We start from the raw sequence: 16,489 nt of genomic DNA, 5'->3' as shown, positions 1-16,489 counted from the left end.
CTCACACATTAACCAATTAGTTAATGAGCGACGTTATTAGGAAAGAAAGACAACTCTCTAGAAACCTGAAAAACTGCGAACATTGAAATAGCAAATCCAAATAAATCAAACCACTTCCACCTGTCTCTCCTAGTATTCATTAATACACAGGATTGTAGGCATCTTCTCCAGTGTTTTTCTTTCTCCCTTTATCTTCAACTCAAATGGATTTGTAGCTTAGGTGACTGTAATATACTGCATGCTCACACCCTTGGCCTGAAATTTCCAGTAAGGCAGGCAGCTTTTTTTGGGGGAGGGAGGGGAGCTTTCTATGGGCATCAACTACTAAGCCTTTTAGGACTCTCTGTAAATCTCAGCCTTTAATACCACTAGATTTCAAAGCATGTATATAGATTTATTACTGTAGCTTTCTTTAACCAACAAAAAGTAAAGTACAACAATATGGCACTGCTACAGCAGGGAATGGGATGCCACAAAGAATATGTGTACTTGCCCCGAAATTAATCTCATTTTTTTCCAGATTTTTCAAGATCATCAGAACATGCAGAGAGGGGAAAGAGCTGAGGTGGGGGAGTGGGGTGGGGGGGAAGAAGGCTTGCTTGTAAAAGGAGACAGGTCCTACTTCAGACATCATTCAAAGGATATTTGGTTTCACACTAGTCAAGTACAGTTTGTTTAATCTGACTTCAAAATCATTGTTTACTCCTTAAAATATCTTGGTTTATGAGACAAGATATCAGTCTTTAGGAGTCTGGCAGGGTGAAGAGAAAAAGAGAAGGAGGGAGACAGAAAGTCAACAGATCAATAAAAGCACTTTAGGGTAATGGCTCTACCTTGAGCAGACCAGGTCTGGATTCCAGGCCAGCCCCAGCACTGCCAGGAAATGTGCATTTGCGTGAATGAAACGCTCAATCCACAGCATGGCAGCAGAAGGCCGAGGCTCTGGTTGTGTCCCCATCCGACACCAGAGTTTGCTTCCTTCCTGCCCGTCCTTGCTCACAGCTGGTGTCCTGTCTGCAGTCATTGAAGGAGAGCCACGCTGCCCAGTCAAAGTGAAAATTGGGGTTTGCAGCTTTCTAGACAGAAGGAAAGGAATGCAGTAGGACAAACTGGAGTGAGAAGTGGGCACAGAGGAACATACAATGCTTTGCCTTGCTTTTTTTTCCCCTTCTTTTCTTTTCATGCCAGTTACACAGAAACAAGAAAGTGCCTTTGTCAAGTTGGAGCTCATCGTCCAGGAGGCAGCACCAATCTCGTGCATCAGGGCACAATCTCCCAAGGGCTTCCCAACTCCATAGCATTTTATTACTGTAAGGGCCCCATCTACTGCCAAAATTTTGCAATGAAGCAAACCACATACTTAAATGTCATCTTTTGTCTCATTAGAACATTCATTAAAGAACTCCCAACCATTCCATCCCACCTTCTAGCTCTCACCCTCATACACACATAAGAAAGCACTCGTAAGCCAACTTCACCAAAGAAGCTCAAGCCAGAAAAAGCCTCCCTGCTTTTTATATCAGTTCAGAGGGTCCAACCATTATGGTGACCCGCAGAACAAGACCTGCTGCACTCAATGCATGCCAGAGACCTGCAGTTAAAAAGGTCGAAAGAGCCTGCTTCCAGATACCTCAAAGCTTTGGGCTGCTCATAATTTGTGCACTTCTGCACAAAGGACCTTAACTCCTGGCAAGGTACGAGAGCCTGGCGGCAAACACTATGGAGTTCCTCCTGCCCCCACATCACCCTCCCAAAAAAGCAAGCAGCAGCTCTGTTTTTCAAGACAGAGGAAGGGGAGCACAACAAAATGAGGATAAACTGCAACCAGATAAATATCAAAGATTGTTTCTCTTTAATTATGCGTTCTCAGAATCATTGCCCATCATGTGGAACTCCCCGTTGCTTTTTTTAAAGTAAACAAAACCATGCGTTTTTAATGCTGTCCCACCTTACTTCTTGGTCTGACTAATTACTAAGGCTGGACATAAATTGTTCATTTGTGACACTGTGAATAGCCTCATTTATTCTGGACAGCACACATCTGTTTTCACACACACATGCATGCTTACGCAAACACCCTTAGCCTGCTGCAGGGATGGCCAGCATACAATTTCAGCCCCATATTGAGTTCTGGCTGGTGCTGAGGTCCCCGAGGCTGAAGAGAAATAAAGCTCTTAGAAGGGAAACAGCATGTAAACACAGCTCTTATGTTTCCCCACATGGAAAATGTTTTTTTCAGATGAAGCTGCTGAGCAAATCACATGAGAAAAGGTTTGTTGGCATATAGGTTGAAAGCAAGCTTGCTTGCAACCAGGGAGAGGAGAACATTGCAAAACGCATCTCTTCTATCTCCTCCCTGAGCAAACAGGCCGTGTCCTACCAGCCTGAGCAAGCAGCAAAGTGCAGGTGGTCAGGAGTGCATGCTACTGAACCACGCTGTGCTCTCAGACCTTTAATCAATGTTTCAACATGAAAGAAATCTCTCCTCACACGTACCTCATGAACCTGACATTAGATTCTCAAAAAAAAAGGCCCAAGAATTACTTTCCTTGTGGTTACCATGACTGCTTCAGGTGTTGCACTCAATAAATAGGCTATTGATCTCCGACACGTGGGCCCTGACTTGTTGCTCACTTAATATGTACGCTATTTTACTAATATTTTTAAATCAAATTCTATTTTCCATCAACATGATGACAGGCATCAAAGCAGGGGAGTAATCCCTCTTGCCTGTGTAGCATGCACGTACTTGATGAACACCAGGATGAGAAGAGCTCATGTAAAGTAAGGGCCTCGGCTCCCTGGCAGAGGATCCTGAACCCCTGCCCCAAGCACTGGGGTCTACCCAAAGCAAACCTGAAGCCCCCCCCTGCCCTGGGCTGCTCCAACATAAAGTGGCTGCACAAACACAAAGGGCTTTCCCTAGGCAAGGGCAAAAATACACCCTGCTCACATGGGAAGACGTTCAGACATGCAATTCACACACCATCATCCATCAACGCGAAAAGGAGAATTTCTCAACAGCTCTGATAGCACAAATGTTCTGGGGGTTTTATGGGGTTTTGTCTTTGGATTTTAAGGCAATTTTTTTTCCTCATTCCTGGTGGGAAAGCTTATGCCTTTATTTCTATAACTATAAACCAAATAATAGATTAGGGTTTTTTTGTTGTTGTTTTGATTTTTTTTTTTTTTCTGTGAGGCATAGCAATGGTACTGAACATATGCAAAGTTTCCACTAAAGGTTTTTGTAACTTAATTTTCCTCTGGAGATTAGAGGCAGCCAGATATTCTGCTTCTCGCTGGAAGTTGGCTGGTAGCCACCCCGTGCTTCTCTCCCTGTCATCCCCCCGGCCCCCAGCCCCAGCACTGTTAATCAGATGGCTGTATCTTCCCTATATTTCTCCTGTCAAGCTATTAGGGGGATACAGAAGAGAGAAAGAAGAGAATCAGCTGAGATATAAACCAGCCCATCTCCCTGAGTGCCTCTCCTTCTTTTCAAGGTTGAGCTGTCTGTATTGCTGCACACCCTCCTGTCACAGCTAAGGAGAAACTTGCTTTCTCTTGCAGAGAGAAAACAGATGACATTTATTTCCCAAACAGAGAGGGACAGAAAGAAATTTGTCTGTGTGGAAGCATCACTAACCTTTAAAAACAGAAAACTGTGGCGTGGAAAGGGAGAAAATCCCTGGCCGTGGGGTACGCCTGGCTAGGCCCGGTGCTGAGCAGGGTGATGGCGGCCTCACAGGGAGCTCCTGGTGTGTGCCTGGTGGGGGGCAGGGGCAGCTGGTTGGAGGCAGAGCTCTTTATGAGGTCTACAAAGAACCCCCAAATCCAATCACACCTGGGGCTGAAGGTATTGATTTTAAAACAGCTTCCCCTCCTCAGCAGGAGTGCAACGGCAGCACACGGCCCAGCACGCCTAACATCTACACAGAGTTTTTCCTCTCATGGAGAGGAAAATCCTGTGGGATTTTGTCTTTGAAAGGGGAAAAAGTGAACTCCTACTTCTGGATATCTCAAGAATTTGAGAATATTTGGATTCCAACCTTCTTGGCTGGAATCTCCCATTCTTGCACACAAAGAAAAAATAAAATTAAATAAAACAGCCAATATGGGTGTTACACATCAGAAACAAGAAATTTACATGATTTTGGCCTTAACCATCAGTTGATAGCTGAACAAGTAGCAAACTAATTGAGAATGCTATAAATGCCCTTCATTTTCTAGTAACGTGAGGATTTCTGACCATAGCAGAGACCAGACTGCACTCCAGCAATGCAGGACACAGAGACCCACTTCAGCTCACATTCCCTTTGCTGTCCAGTGTTCTGGTTTTAACAACTATTTAGAGAGGTTTATAAGAGACACTCGGGAAGCACCTCAGTCTGTCTGGGAAAGAGGACCTTGCTATTAAAAAAAAGACTTATTTGGGTATCCCCTCAGTTCCCTTAAAAATATTTGTGTACCAGGTAAAGACCTGTCAGTAAGTACAATGGGTCACTGCAGAGATATATTTTTTTTCCAAATCTATGCTAAACAGAGAGTAAAATCAAATTTATTTACCAATACTTGAGTTCCTTATTCAGATAAAGCATTTGCTCATTTTAAAAAGAGTCTCAGGCTAAGAAAGGAGCTGACAACTTTTGAATGCACCTTAATGAATGAAGTGTTTGCTCTAGGCAACCCCTCTCCTGCTAAGTTTGAGCTGGCTTCTTGATTTCAGATGTTAATAAAATATCAGTCCTTTCACTTTGGGATTTTTGTTTGCTTTTGTACCTAGAAAGGCAAAACAAAGGAAATTTCTCGAAACATTGCTGAAGAATGTCTAACACACACAGCTTGTGTTTTTAGAAGAGGGAAACGTGTGAGTGCAAAAAACACAAGGGAATGCAGGAACACGTGTGTGCCTGAAACAGCAAGCTCACCTTCAGGCAGGGTGTGCAAGAAGAGCTACATCTCAGCCCTGCATTCCACAGAGACTTGGCTCTCCCATGTTCAAACCCGCCTCCCTGGGAGCCCTCCCCAGCCAAACAGCCTCCCTGCCCTTGCTGCAACCTTTTGTCTTTCACTCCTCTCTCCTTCCTTTATCTATGTACTACAGCCATTATCTCCATCAGCATAACTCCTTAAGATACACCTAGACATCATTTTGCCAATGAATGCATTTCACACAACATTAGTCATATTGTACTGTGGATAATTTTTATGATATTGCCGTGCCTCTCCTTGGTACATTGTTACAGTTTAATTTGTACATATCCTGCCGCTGATGTAGCGGCACTCAGCTGTAACCAGAGAAAGCATGATGGTTCTGTATTATTGCAACACATTTTCCCTCTTTGAAGACAAAAAGAGTCTGAGATATTTCTTAAGAGAAGTCTGTTTGCTTTCTAGGATAAGTTAGGTGCAGACAGTCTTGTCTGCAGGGTAAGGGAAGAGCCACATCCCAACTCTGCTTCACGGAAAGAATTCAGATTCAAGGTTACATCTCCAGTCTGCTCCTTCAGTATATGCAATGAACTCACATGTTGATCCAAGCACCTTTTCACAACATTCATGTAAGGATTCCAAAGAACAGTTTTCCGGACCTTATCTAGCTCCTCATCTTCCCCAGACCAGCTGATAGCAGCTATCTGCTTCCTTACCAAACGGTGCGACCCATTCTGGAGTTAGAGACCAAGACTATGTATCAATTTTCAGCCTCAGGCACCAGTTCCACATTCAGACATGCAGAGCAGCCCTGCAAAGGTCTGTCAACTGCATCAAGTACTCAGCGACCAATACTGGTGCCAACAAAAAGGACTGACCACACCATTTTCAGTGCTTCTGTCCAGTGATCAACTTTCCCATGTAGAAATGTTTTGCAAAAATAAGGGATTACTTGGAAAGACACTGGGGTAACCCTGCTGAGTGTCTGCTTTTCTTCTTAGCTCTACAGCATGGAATACTTCTGCTGGTATTTTGGACAGTGACCACAAGGTCATAAGACTGAGGGATCATTTGAGACTCCCTTCATTTGTTAGTTTACTTCTGGAAGACAAAACAGTTGACAGTTTCATCAAACAAAGAAGAGGCTTGTTTAATTCTTTAAAAATACTTATTTTAAAGGATCAGAATTTGCTCCACATATTTGAACCCTGCCCACCAGAATTCATTCCCTTGACTAATGGCTCTTCACTTTCTTACAGCCAATTGTAGAGGTTTTTTTTTTTCCTATTGATCTTAATCAGAATTATAAAAATATTTTCTGTCCTGCAGATTAATTCCTGCAAAGTGAGTCCAATTAAGTCACATCCTTGAAGGGTGCCTTGCCTTATTTCAGGGGGAGCACAAGAAGGGAGGCAGCTACTTGAAGAGTAGAGGTTTTTCCCCATGCCCCAAAACACACATCTATGCAAGAACCAACCCAGGCTATGCTGAAATGAAGGTGTTAAATTGTCCATAAGCAGTTGGCCCATGTAGAAAGTTCTTATCATGCTTTGCTCCTGTGAATCAATCCTTTCAATTAAGGTAGCTGGGGGATATAATGATGTTTTTATTTGCAATTACAGCTTTAAATTAGGATCAATAAAGGCAGCTACAGCCCTACCATACCAACAGTCCTGAAAGGATGGTAGTTTTTCATCAGAAAACACATTTTGTAAATAAGCCCATCCATTTTCAATCGAAAATATAATAAAATATCATAGGAAATAGAATCTAACACAAGAAAAAGACTCAAGGAATCTTTCTATTTGTTTTCTGCTTTCTTTTTAGGCATCAAGCCAGCAAGGCCTTCTTCTGTATGGCTGCATCCCCTTTCCAAGGTCTCCTCTGGAATTAACTGAACGAGAACAAGGCCATGTCAAAGCTGACTTTGTCTCAGGAGAGGAAAGAAAAACACACACCTTGCTAGTGACTGCCTTACATTTCTGATTTCATATATAACGTTTTGCTCAATATGAAGCCACAGACTAGTTCATGTGTGAGTTGCTGTTTTGTCTTTTTTAATCTGCTCTTCTAACAAAGAACGCTTTCCTTTCTACCAAAATACACAACTATTCATTTTATGCACACTGGGATTATTAAAAAAAATAATAATACTTATTACTAAATGAAAATTTTCTTTTTTTCTTCAAGACATTGGGGCTGTTTCCCCATTTTTAAGCAAAATCTCAAAAAATTATATGAACTTTTGTTAAACATCTTTTCTGAGGATGAAATACCAATGAAAGATCTTCAAGAGTTTCCCCATTTCGTAGCTGTTGCACAAGTTGGCATAATATCTGCTATGATTTATAGAGAAACAGGGGTGTAAGAAGCCTCCCTTCTAATTATAACTGGTTATGAGGTGCATCACTCATATCAGTCTGAAATTTACTTCCATCTCAAAGAAGATTTTTTTGCCTGTTTATTATCATAAACTGGCCACAGAAGTGCTGATAAAAAGATTACAGAAAATGTTATTAAGTTAATCCCTTCCCAGATGGAGTTCCTTTCTTTTTTCTATTTTTTTTTTGTTGTTGTTGTTCCTGAATACAGACTTGTTTTGTGTCTGTTTACACGCTGTGATGTCAGACAGTAAACACCATCTCTCTTATGGAAAGTTGTGCAATGAAACCCTTTCCTATTTCATGTCCTGCATTATGCAGAGAGGCTAACTTTGACAGATCGTGCAGAAGAACCTATAAATCCAATGATTCCCTCCACTCTCAGAGGCAGCGCACGCAAGGGCTTCGTCCATATACTGGATGTCATTTGAATGCAAAACATGCTAAAATTCGTCCTGAAAAGCACTTACATTCTAAAAAACACCATAATTCTAAGAAGAAAAATGCTTGCCATATATTTTGGCTGATTTCAAATTCATATATATTTTAAATGATCTACATACCTTAAGCTGCACATTTTATACAACAGAATGATAACCATTACCATTCCACTCCATCTAATCCACCAACGGTCTTGATTTATCAGCTAGCTGAGTCTATCACACTGCCCCTCCTGAAATTCAAGCTCTAATTTTAATTTTTGTTGTTGCTGCTGCTGCTACCTGGAATGCGGCAGCTGCCACGAAGGCACTGGGGCCTTCCTCAGCCTTTAAACATAATTGATGTTATTGAAGATAATGATTTAGGATATCATCCATCTCCAGTACAGCTTACCATTACGTGACTTGTTCTTGCAGGTATCTGATTTGTATCATAGACGCGTTGGCTTGATTGCTGTTTTGCCATAGAATAATAGTTTCCTGGTTTCCAGTGACATACTGAGTCTCCCTAGATCACTCAGGTGATCAGTCAACACACAAGTTAATTATGGGTGAAGGGGTATCTGAAGCCCAAAGATCAAAAGATGCACACAAGGTCTTCTCCAAGTCATTATTCACCTCCTTAAGCACCACGCAGTCAGTTCAGATTCCAATTTCCAGTCCCTAAGTGAAGCAATAGGATGGTAGGAAGCCTAACTGAGAGCAGCCAAAAAAAGCAAAATGAAACTCCTGATTTATCCAAAATAGGAGAACAAATAAATAAATAAATCACGGTGAGCACATTTGCCTGAGTGAAAAAAGCAGTATATTCTCATTCCCCTCCCACCACCTCTTTTATTTTTTTTTTAAACCAACAGTCATGGACAGCTACATAGAGGTAGAAAACCTGACAGCTTGCCACAAAGTTCTCATCTCCATCTCTGCTAGAAATTCCTGGGTTTTACCTAACATTGAAAGGAAGTGCTTTCAAACACTGCTATGCGTGTTACCTTCACGCACTCAAAATAATTATTTGCAGAAATTAGGTGCTGATGGACAAAAACGTCAGATGTTCTCCCAAAATATATAGGAAAAGCAGTTCTTCCCAGATCTTTTCTTCATTTTTCTACCACTCTCCAACTCACGTGGGCATATTCATATTACCAGCAGCAATTACAATGACTGCCTTGAGCCAGCCAAGTCTCACCCCTTCGGGCCACAACCCACACTTCTCCAGGGAAGCAGCATCACAGAACTGCAGCCTTCCTCCTGCTCCAACGCCCCGTGAGCTAAACACAGCCTGTTGGACAAGTCTGTGTAACAGATTGGACCTACAGCAGTTGTGGTGCCGTGCTGCAGCCACAGCTTTGCTCTTTCTGGAGGTAGGAAGAACAGTCTCTGGTATGAGGGGGTGAGCTCACTGCAGGCTTGGCTATCAGCTCAGTACCTACTTCATTGAGCTGCACCTGTATTCTTTCACCTAAACCAGTTTCTCCATCTCTGTGGTTTACATATTACTAGATTAAAGAAGGGTAATACGCCTCAAAGGTTTCTTTCCTAAAATATTATGATTACTCAAAGCCACCATGCCATTCTTTTTAAGGCAAAGGGAACTGAATCACTGAATTGCAGATTTGAGATCCTTCACAAGGTCAAATGTCTGCAGGACTTTACTGCAAGCATAGCACAGTGCACACTGTTCTACATATGCTTTCTTCCACATACAAATAAATGCTACAGATGCACAACTCAAGTGCACGTATCTGTGCATGCCAAAGGGATTTACACATGTTAATACTTAGAAAGCAAAGGAGAATGTATATAAAATAGCATGCAAAAAGTACAATCACCCTGCACAGATCCCTCTGGAGGCATCACTACTTGGACGTATTTCTAAGATGCAAAGCAATTATAAAATTGATATGTCACCCTCTCTCCAAAACTTAATGATTACAGTCTGTTAATTACATCGCATCTGTTGGAACCTTTAGCAAATAATTTGTGGACCTGATTTATTATTTATAATACCAATAGAAATTACAAGTAACGTCCTGAAGTCACACTGATGCAAACTGGCAGCAGAAGCAAACCACGCCATGTTCTCTCCGCCAGCCATCTACCCACATGAGCACTGTGTGCTGGGACAGCACAGCTATAAAAAGCCTTCTCTGGATTTTACTTTCTGCAGGCAGAGAGCAAGAAGTAAGAGAATACAAAGAGTCCAGAAGAGGAAAGAAAAGAATGTAAGAAGTATATAAAGAGTCATTTACAGGTGGTCACAAAGTAGCTCTGAAATACATAGTGCCATAGCTTTTGGTCAAGGGTCCCACGCAGTGGGCATTCACAGAAGCTTAGGAATGCTGAAAAGGTGTGGCAGGGTCAGCCTCACTTTTCCCCCACTTCCCATACCCTGTAAGCACTACCTAAACGTGGCTGTTAAGGCTTCTCCAGTACAACAACTCAACTTCTAAGCAAAACAAACAAAAAAAAATAATCTTTCAACTGCTGGCCCAGAAAACAATGTGGGATTTGAAAGGAAAACTCTTCTTTCTTGGGTCTCCTCAAACCAGTACCACCAGGTCCTTAGAGTAGCACAGCAGATGGCACTGCGCTGATGTAAAGCGGAGGCAGAACTGCCACCCTTTTCTTTGTAACAGAAACAGAGCTTTTGGATCTCGTTATTATTATTATGGGACCTGAATATTACTTAGCTGTTCTTTTTATACCGCTTTAGCCAACCCACTTATTCACCAGAAAGCAAATAATCACTCAAGGCTGAAGTTTATGAAACTTCTGGGATTCACAAACGTGTTTCATGAATTTCTGGCAGTTGTCCGAATGTTCACAAATAACGTGATGCCAGTAATCAGAACAAGTCAAAACTTGACACTTCTATCCATAAATCAGGATACGTTTTATTTTTACTGCTTGAACAGTTCTGTTCCCAGGCACGACTGGATTTGAACCACCAACCTAGAGGTGAAAGGACCTTTATTTAATGTATTTGTTTAGGTTTATATGAAATATAAAAAAGTGCCTATCCAGGATTCTAGCCACCTCTGCCATATATTAAAAAAACAGGCCAACTCACACAGACAAAAATAAACTCAGCAACTTCCAAAAGCCAAAGAAGGCACAAAAGAGACTCCGGCCAGATACCTCAAATCTTTCTGTGTAAACTGAAAACTTTTGCACACACTATTTCACTCTTCTCCAAAGCCTGGGACATGAAGAGATGTGTCCCTCAGGTCAGCGGAATTGGACTCTCCCAGGCAGGAGGGAAAGAGAGCATTCATACTGCTGCCAAGGAGACCTATCCTGTATTCTCCACTTCAAACCGAGAGGACTTCAGCCAAAATGCCTCTGTGGCTTGCAGCTGCAGTGGTATCACTAGGGAGACAGAGCGCTCTATTAAGCAAAGCGGATCTACGATCCAAGATCTCATGCCAAGAATCTATTTCAGCCTCCCCCTCGAGTCCACAGGCACAGTGCAGGTCCTGGAGCACCAGTGTTAAGTGCTGATGGTGAAAACTTCCACTCATCACTCCACGCACATGGATGATGCTCTGCAAGCTGTTCTGCACATCCCACCACTGCCTCATGCTCTCCTCCACACTCTGCACATACACCCAGGGACACCTCTCAATTTTGCACGTTGCACAGCGGTTGCACTCCAAGAGTTTCTCCTGGCACGGTCAGAAAACAGTTGTTTACAACTCCAGAAATGGGAAAGGGAAGAGAAAACAATCCTGCTGCTGGCACCGTGCCTCCTGGTGCCAGCCAAGAGCTCCATTCACCATCCTGCCCAGCCATCCCCTGCCCTCTCACTCTGCTATTACAGTGGGGATAGGCAGGTGAGGAGACATGGCAGGAACAGGAGGCACGCCTTCTCTCCTCATACAGAGACCTGTAATTGCAACTTGTGCTCCCAGAGCTGATCCCAGAGCTGCTATAGGAAGCACCCTTCCAAAGCAAACATGAAAGTAACTTGAAGATCATCTCTTTGCTCTTCGGAAAGTTGCAGAAAAGAAGTACTTGTAGAAAGGGACAGTCATTCTCTGACATGTACCTTGTTTTCCAAACCCTCTGTGCAAACACACTTGTGCTCCTATCAAAAAACATCACATTCATTTCTTCCTCTAATGGAAATGTAAGGAAAAGTTTCCAGTTTTAACAGTGTGCTGAGCTTTGTCTTGGGCAAGAAGTGCCAGCAAAGACAGGTTGAGCAAGGAAGCAGCAATCCCCATCCCATCCATCCACTTAGCCCCTCCATGAGGCACGTGTCACAGCAGCAGCTGCCAGCCTTCGTGCTGCTCCACACCACAGTGCTTAGGGGAGGCTGCATGCAGGAAAAGGAGCGCTCCCTGAGGTCCTGCTCCAGCCGTAGTGGGTCTGGGGAAGAAGCAGGATCCACTGCAGCCAGGCAACAGCACACACTTCCTCCCCTCCAAGTGCCTACAAAGCAACCTGACTGGATTATTTTCTCCTGGACAGCTCTGCTTCTAAAGAGGCTGATTAATCAAAAGCACCTCCCAATTGAAATTACATCCCGCTTGCCTTCTGACACTTACCACTTCAATAACATCATTTATAGCTCCACTGCTGCAGTATGAAGCCCTAAGGAGAACTGGCTCCTACAACATGTTGCCATTACATTTTAGCCAAGGATGAATGTAGCTGCAAATCTCTCTGCAAAATACAGCAGAGATCTATTAAATGTATAACTTCCCTGGCACCAAAATGTTATTCTTTTAGCAGGTCTGCTTCTTCCCTAGAATTCCGATGAAGTGTGCTCTGCCACGTTATGAAATACACCATATTTCGGTGTGATACACAGAAAACGTCTTTGTTTAACGCAGCTTATTTTTTATCATGTCACTTTTCTATTGGATTTCTTTTTTGTGAACTGGAAGCATATTATTGTGACAGATACATTGCTTTACCAGGGAGGTTTGCTATGTGACCTGCAGTGTCAGAACGAGGATTAGGTGCTCCCTGAAACTCAGTCTGGAAGACTCGATGCAGCACCAAGGAGCACAGAGCAAATAAAGAAGCAGGAAAAGCTCCTCAGCAGCACTCCCAGCTGAGCAGGCTGCCGGGGCTTTTTCCAGCCTGAAACACAGGTCTTCTACAAAAAAAAAAATTGAAAACTGAAATGTTATTTGTTATTCTGTGTTCATTCTTCCATTTATACACACTTAGCAGGCAACACAAGAGCTCAAGAAAGTCAGGGAACACTGCCAGCATGTCCTTTGTGCCAGGGAGATGCAATGTGGTAGCAAGTCTCACCCCTCTGAGCACATCACCTCTTGGAACCACTGCTCTTCTTGTTTCCTCCAGACTGTCCAGGAAAAGTAAACAGGAACCTGCAGGAAGTAAAACTGCTTGGCAGAGAAGGTGCTAGCACAGTGCCCCAGGTGCAAGAATTCAATTTTCTGCTTCATTGTGAACTTCAGCAAACACCTGACAGGATGAAGCCCCATGAGATAGCTGATCCAACAGCTCGCTGCTGCTGCAGTCGGTGCGAGGAACTGGTTCAGCAAAGAGCTGACAAGAGCTGGGTGGTAAGGAGAGACTTCCCTCTTTTTGGCAGCAGAGAGCTGTCAGATCAGATCAGCCACCTTGTGCAACTTGCCCCTCAGGCGCCTGCACTCAAAGAGGCGATGTGCTTCATGCCAAGCTCTTTTTACATCTTTGTTTCCAGCAGTAGCGCTCCCTACACACCTCAGCATCTGCTGAGGCTGGGCTGCACACCACGGTCACGTCCAGCCCCGCCAGAGCCAACAGACCAGCCTTTCCTCTACCCAAATCCCTTGGGGCCGTGCTCCTACAGCAGCCAACCCACACCACGCAGCTGCCGCTGCTGCTGCACCGTGTTACTCAGCAGCTCCTACAGAAGCTCCACTCCTCGATCAGAGGACTCCAAACAAACGCCTCTCATTTCCAAGGAGGATGCTGTCATTACGTGGTTCTTACCACTGTTCTTGGAGGTGCTCTCCACTCTTCTTGTTAAATCTCGCTACTTCACAAAAAGCCTTCAAGTTTCATTCAATGAATGGGCGGAAGAAACACTGTGATTTTATCTTTCATCTTATTCAGCTCACATTTATGGATTCCTACTACTGTCTGTCAGCTGTTTCTCTGTAGCTGTGAAAAATATAAGCAATTCTTAGAAAGTTCTTACAAATGATGCACCTTTTAGCTCAAGCAAAAAACAAGTTACCTCCAGGTTCTTTGGCAATAGGGCAAACCTCAAGCAGGAAGGAGAGACAAAAGCTTCATTTAAGAGGACCTTGAGAAATCAGAACTTTTTTTTTCCTGGAAGAGATGAATTTGAGCTCTGCCTCCTGCGCTAAGATCAAGCAACCTGACTGAGGTCCCAAACCCTGGATGAAGTTAGTGGCTGAAGTGCCAAAGACATCTCTCATCCATGACACGTTTGGTATCTGATTTCTGAGCTTACTGCCTTGAACCAGTCATGTCTTTTCCCCACAGGGACACTCAGCTGGGAACCAGCACCTGCCAAGCACGTTGGCTCACGCCAGAGGCCAAGCTAACACTCAGCAAGAAGTAGATTGGGTTTAAGTCCAAAGACAAGAACAGAATGCAGTCAGCACAGAGTTTCCCAGTAAACCTCCCTCATCTGCAGAACACTTACTTCCAAGATCACTTTAAGGAAAAAATATATTAAAGGTTATTTGGATGCCTCTAGAAAAGAAGACTATGCAAGTAGGTAAGGGAGAGACAGGTCTGTTGTAAGCCCCAGCAGCTCTGCTTCCTTCCCACACACACCGCCGGTCTTCAGATTCATCAAAGCTAGGCAGGAAAAGATGGCTCATATGCCCACAGTACTTATCCTGCTGATCAATAAGCTTCCTTCCTGCCTGATAACCAAACCACTTTAATATTAACAGTGTTATTTAAGATGTGCGGAAATTTGTCCATTCCAAGCAAACCAGAAATATCTTGACCTAGATACTGAGAGCAAAACAACGTTGAGTAAACTTCAGCACTGCCACTTCATCTATCATTGCATTTGACATTTTATTAAAGAATGGGAACAGAGCTATTTTATCCAAAAGGTTCTTCTACCAGCATATTTACTCACTGAATGAGAGAGAAAATTGTTCTGACACTTCTCTCCCATCAATTAGGCAGAAAAAAGGTTCATTTTATAATCCATGAAGAAGGTACATGAGTTGAGTTGGTCTGTACAAAGTTGAGAGCTCTGTTCAACAACAGGTAGTAAATACAATTATATCAAGAAGCATAAGTGAATGAGAGATTCATTTAAACTTCTTCTTAAAGGAAAAGAGGAGCACAGTGAAAGAACAAAAGTGAACACAAAGAGCACTTCTACCATGTCACAAGCAGGCAAGCTCAAGACAGTGACCTGCTGTGAAAAGGGCAATGTGATAGAGAAACCCTCAGCAAACACTATCATAAGTGCTACCAGAGCTGCTGCTCTGCTTGGCTCTAAGAAATGCTCGGGTTATGCAGCACCCTTGAAAAGTAAGGCCTAATTTCCTCCTGTACCAAGATTTGTTGTAGCTTCTACAAAATGATGTGCCTACAGAATTTGTCTAACGTACTCAATGGCAAAGCTGGGAGGAAACACAAGTGTCTTGCTCTCTGTCCAGAGGCTGGAGCCCCACTGAGTCTCATAGTCTAATCCATCAGATTTCTGTTCCTTCTTCTTATCCATGCAAATTTTGGTGCTTACCTGAACATACATCAGTAGGTAGAGTATCTTAAGTTTTTACCTACCTCCAAGACGTACTGCTTACCAAAAGGTAGAAAAGGGAAAGAAAGACTTTCAAAAAAGATCAGATACATCATAAGCTTGGCAGACACTGTAGCCCTGAAACAGCAGTTTGAAACTTGCACCATAACAAATCTTCTCCTATACATTATCTCACAGGAAACAACACATGATAAATTCTTAGCACAATGTGATTCCCCTCCTTCCACCTCCTCCCCACTTCAGAAAGATTTAACATCTAATTCAGCTTTTGACGAGCTGCTTCATCACTGCGGGAACACTGTTGATCTCTGTCGGAACCCTGCGGCCTTGGACAGAACAAACTGAAAGGGAAAAAAAAATTTTGGCCGTCTGTAATGATAAATAAATACATTACAGGATACAACTCTGGGGAATGGAGGCTGACACTGACTGAGCACCATGACCTCCACACAACTGCCAAGTCTCAGTCGTTTAACAAAAGTCAACTTTTGTTTGCCTTTTTTTTATCCACCCCCTACTCAATGACAATTTCTTAAAGTGCAAACACAGAATGGAAAAAGCAAAAAATAAAATAAAATTAAAACAATAAAAGATAGAAACTCCAAACCCCTCCTCATCTGCTACCCAGAGGCACTTCAGTTTCGACAGAGCAATATTTTATTTCTTTGGTCTCACGGAAACTGGGGGAAAACAGCCCATAGTGCATCAACAGCAGCAGGACGGGGAAGCTGTGCCATGGGGAATTCTCAAATCCCTTTCTGAAGCTCCTCACTCTAGGATGTGCCTGCCTCCAGGCTGCTTCTTGGCACGGGTTTCATTTTCTGCCCACTCACAAAATCAAACACGTATGGCAGATGTTGGGTCTTCGCACTTGTGGCCATAATAACAAGTGAGAGAGGGAGCAATTAGTTACCCCGTCAGCCAACCTTATCTCAGGGAGCCTCACCCACTGGTGTCAAGCTATCTCCTAGACTCTCCATTTCAACATCTGATTCCCATTTTTCTCCAATCATAGC

At 43.1% G+C, this 16,489-nt stretch overlaps 1 protein-coding gene across 1 annotated transcript in view; it reads right to left on the bottom strand.

Annotated features, from left to right (window-relative positions):
• LOC116235174 (uncharacterized) overlaps positions 1-16,489 on the bottom strand; it is a 142,464-nt gene that overhangs the window by 16,846 nt on the left and 109,129 nt on the right. The window contains exon 5 of the mRNA XM_090152028.1: positions 834-1,076. Within this exon, the coding sequence (XP_090008154.1) occupies positions 834-1,076 (243 nt within the window). The remainder of the gene's footprint in view (positions 1-833; positions 1,077-16,489) is intronic.

Source organism: Phasianus colchicus, chromosome 17 (assembly GCF_987193195.1).
Source record: "Phasianus colchicus chromosome 17, bPhaCol1.hap1.1, whole genome shotgun sequence".
NCBI classification, from domain to species: Eukaryota; Metazoa; Chordata; class Aves; order Galliformes; family Phasianidae; genus Phasianus; species Phasianus colchicus.
Note: the sequence above shows the minus strand (reverse complement) of the source record. Positions and strands in the feature narration are given on the sequence as shown.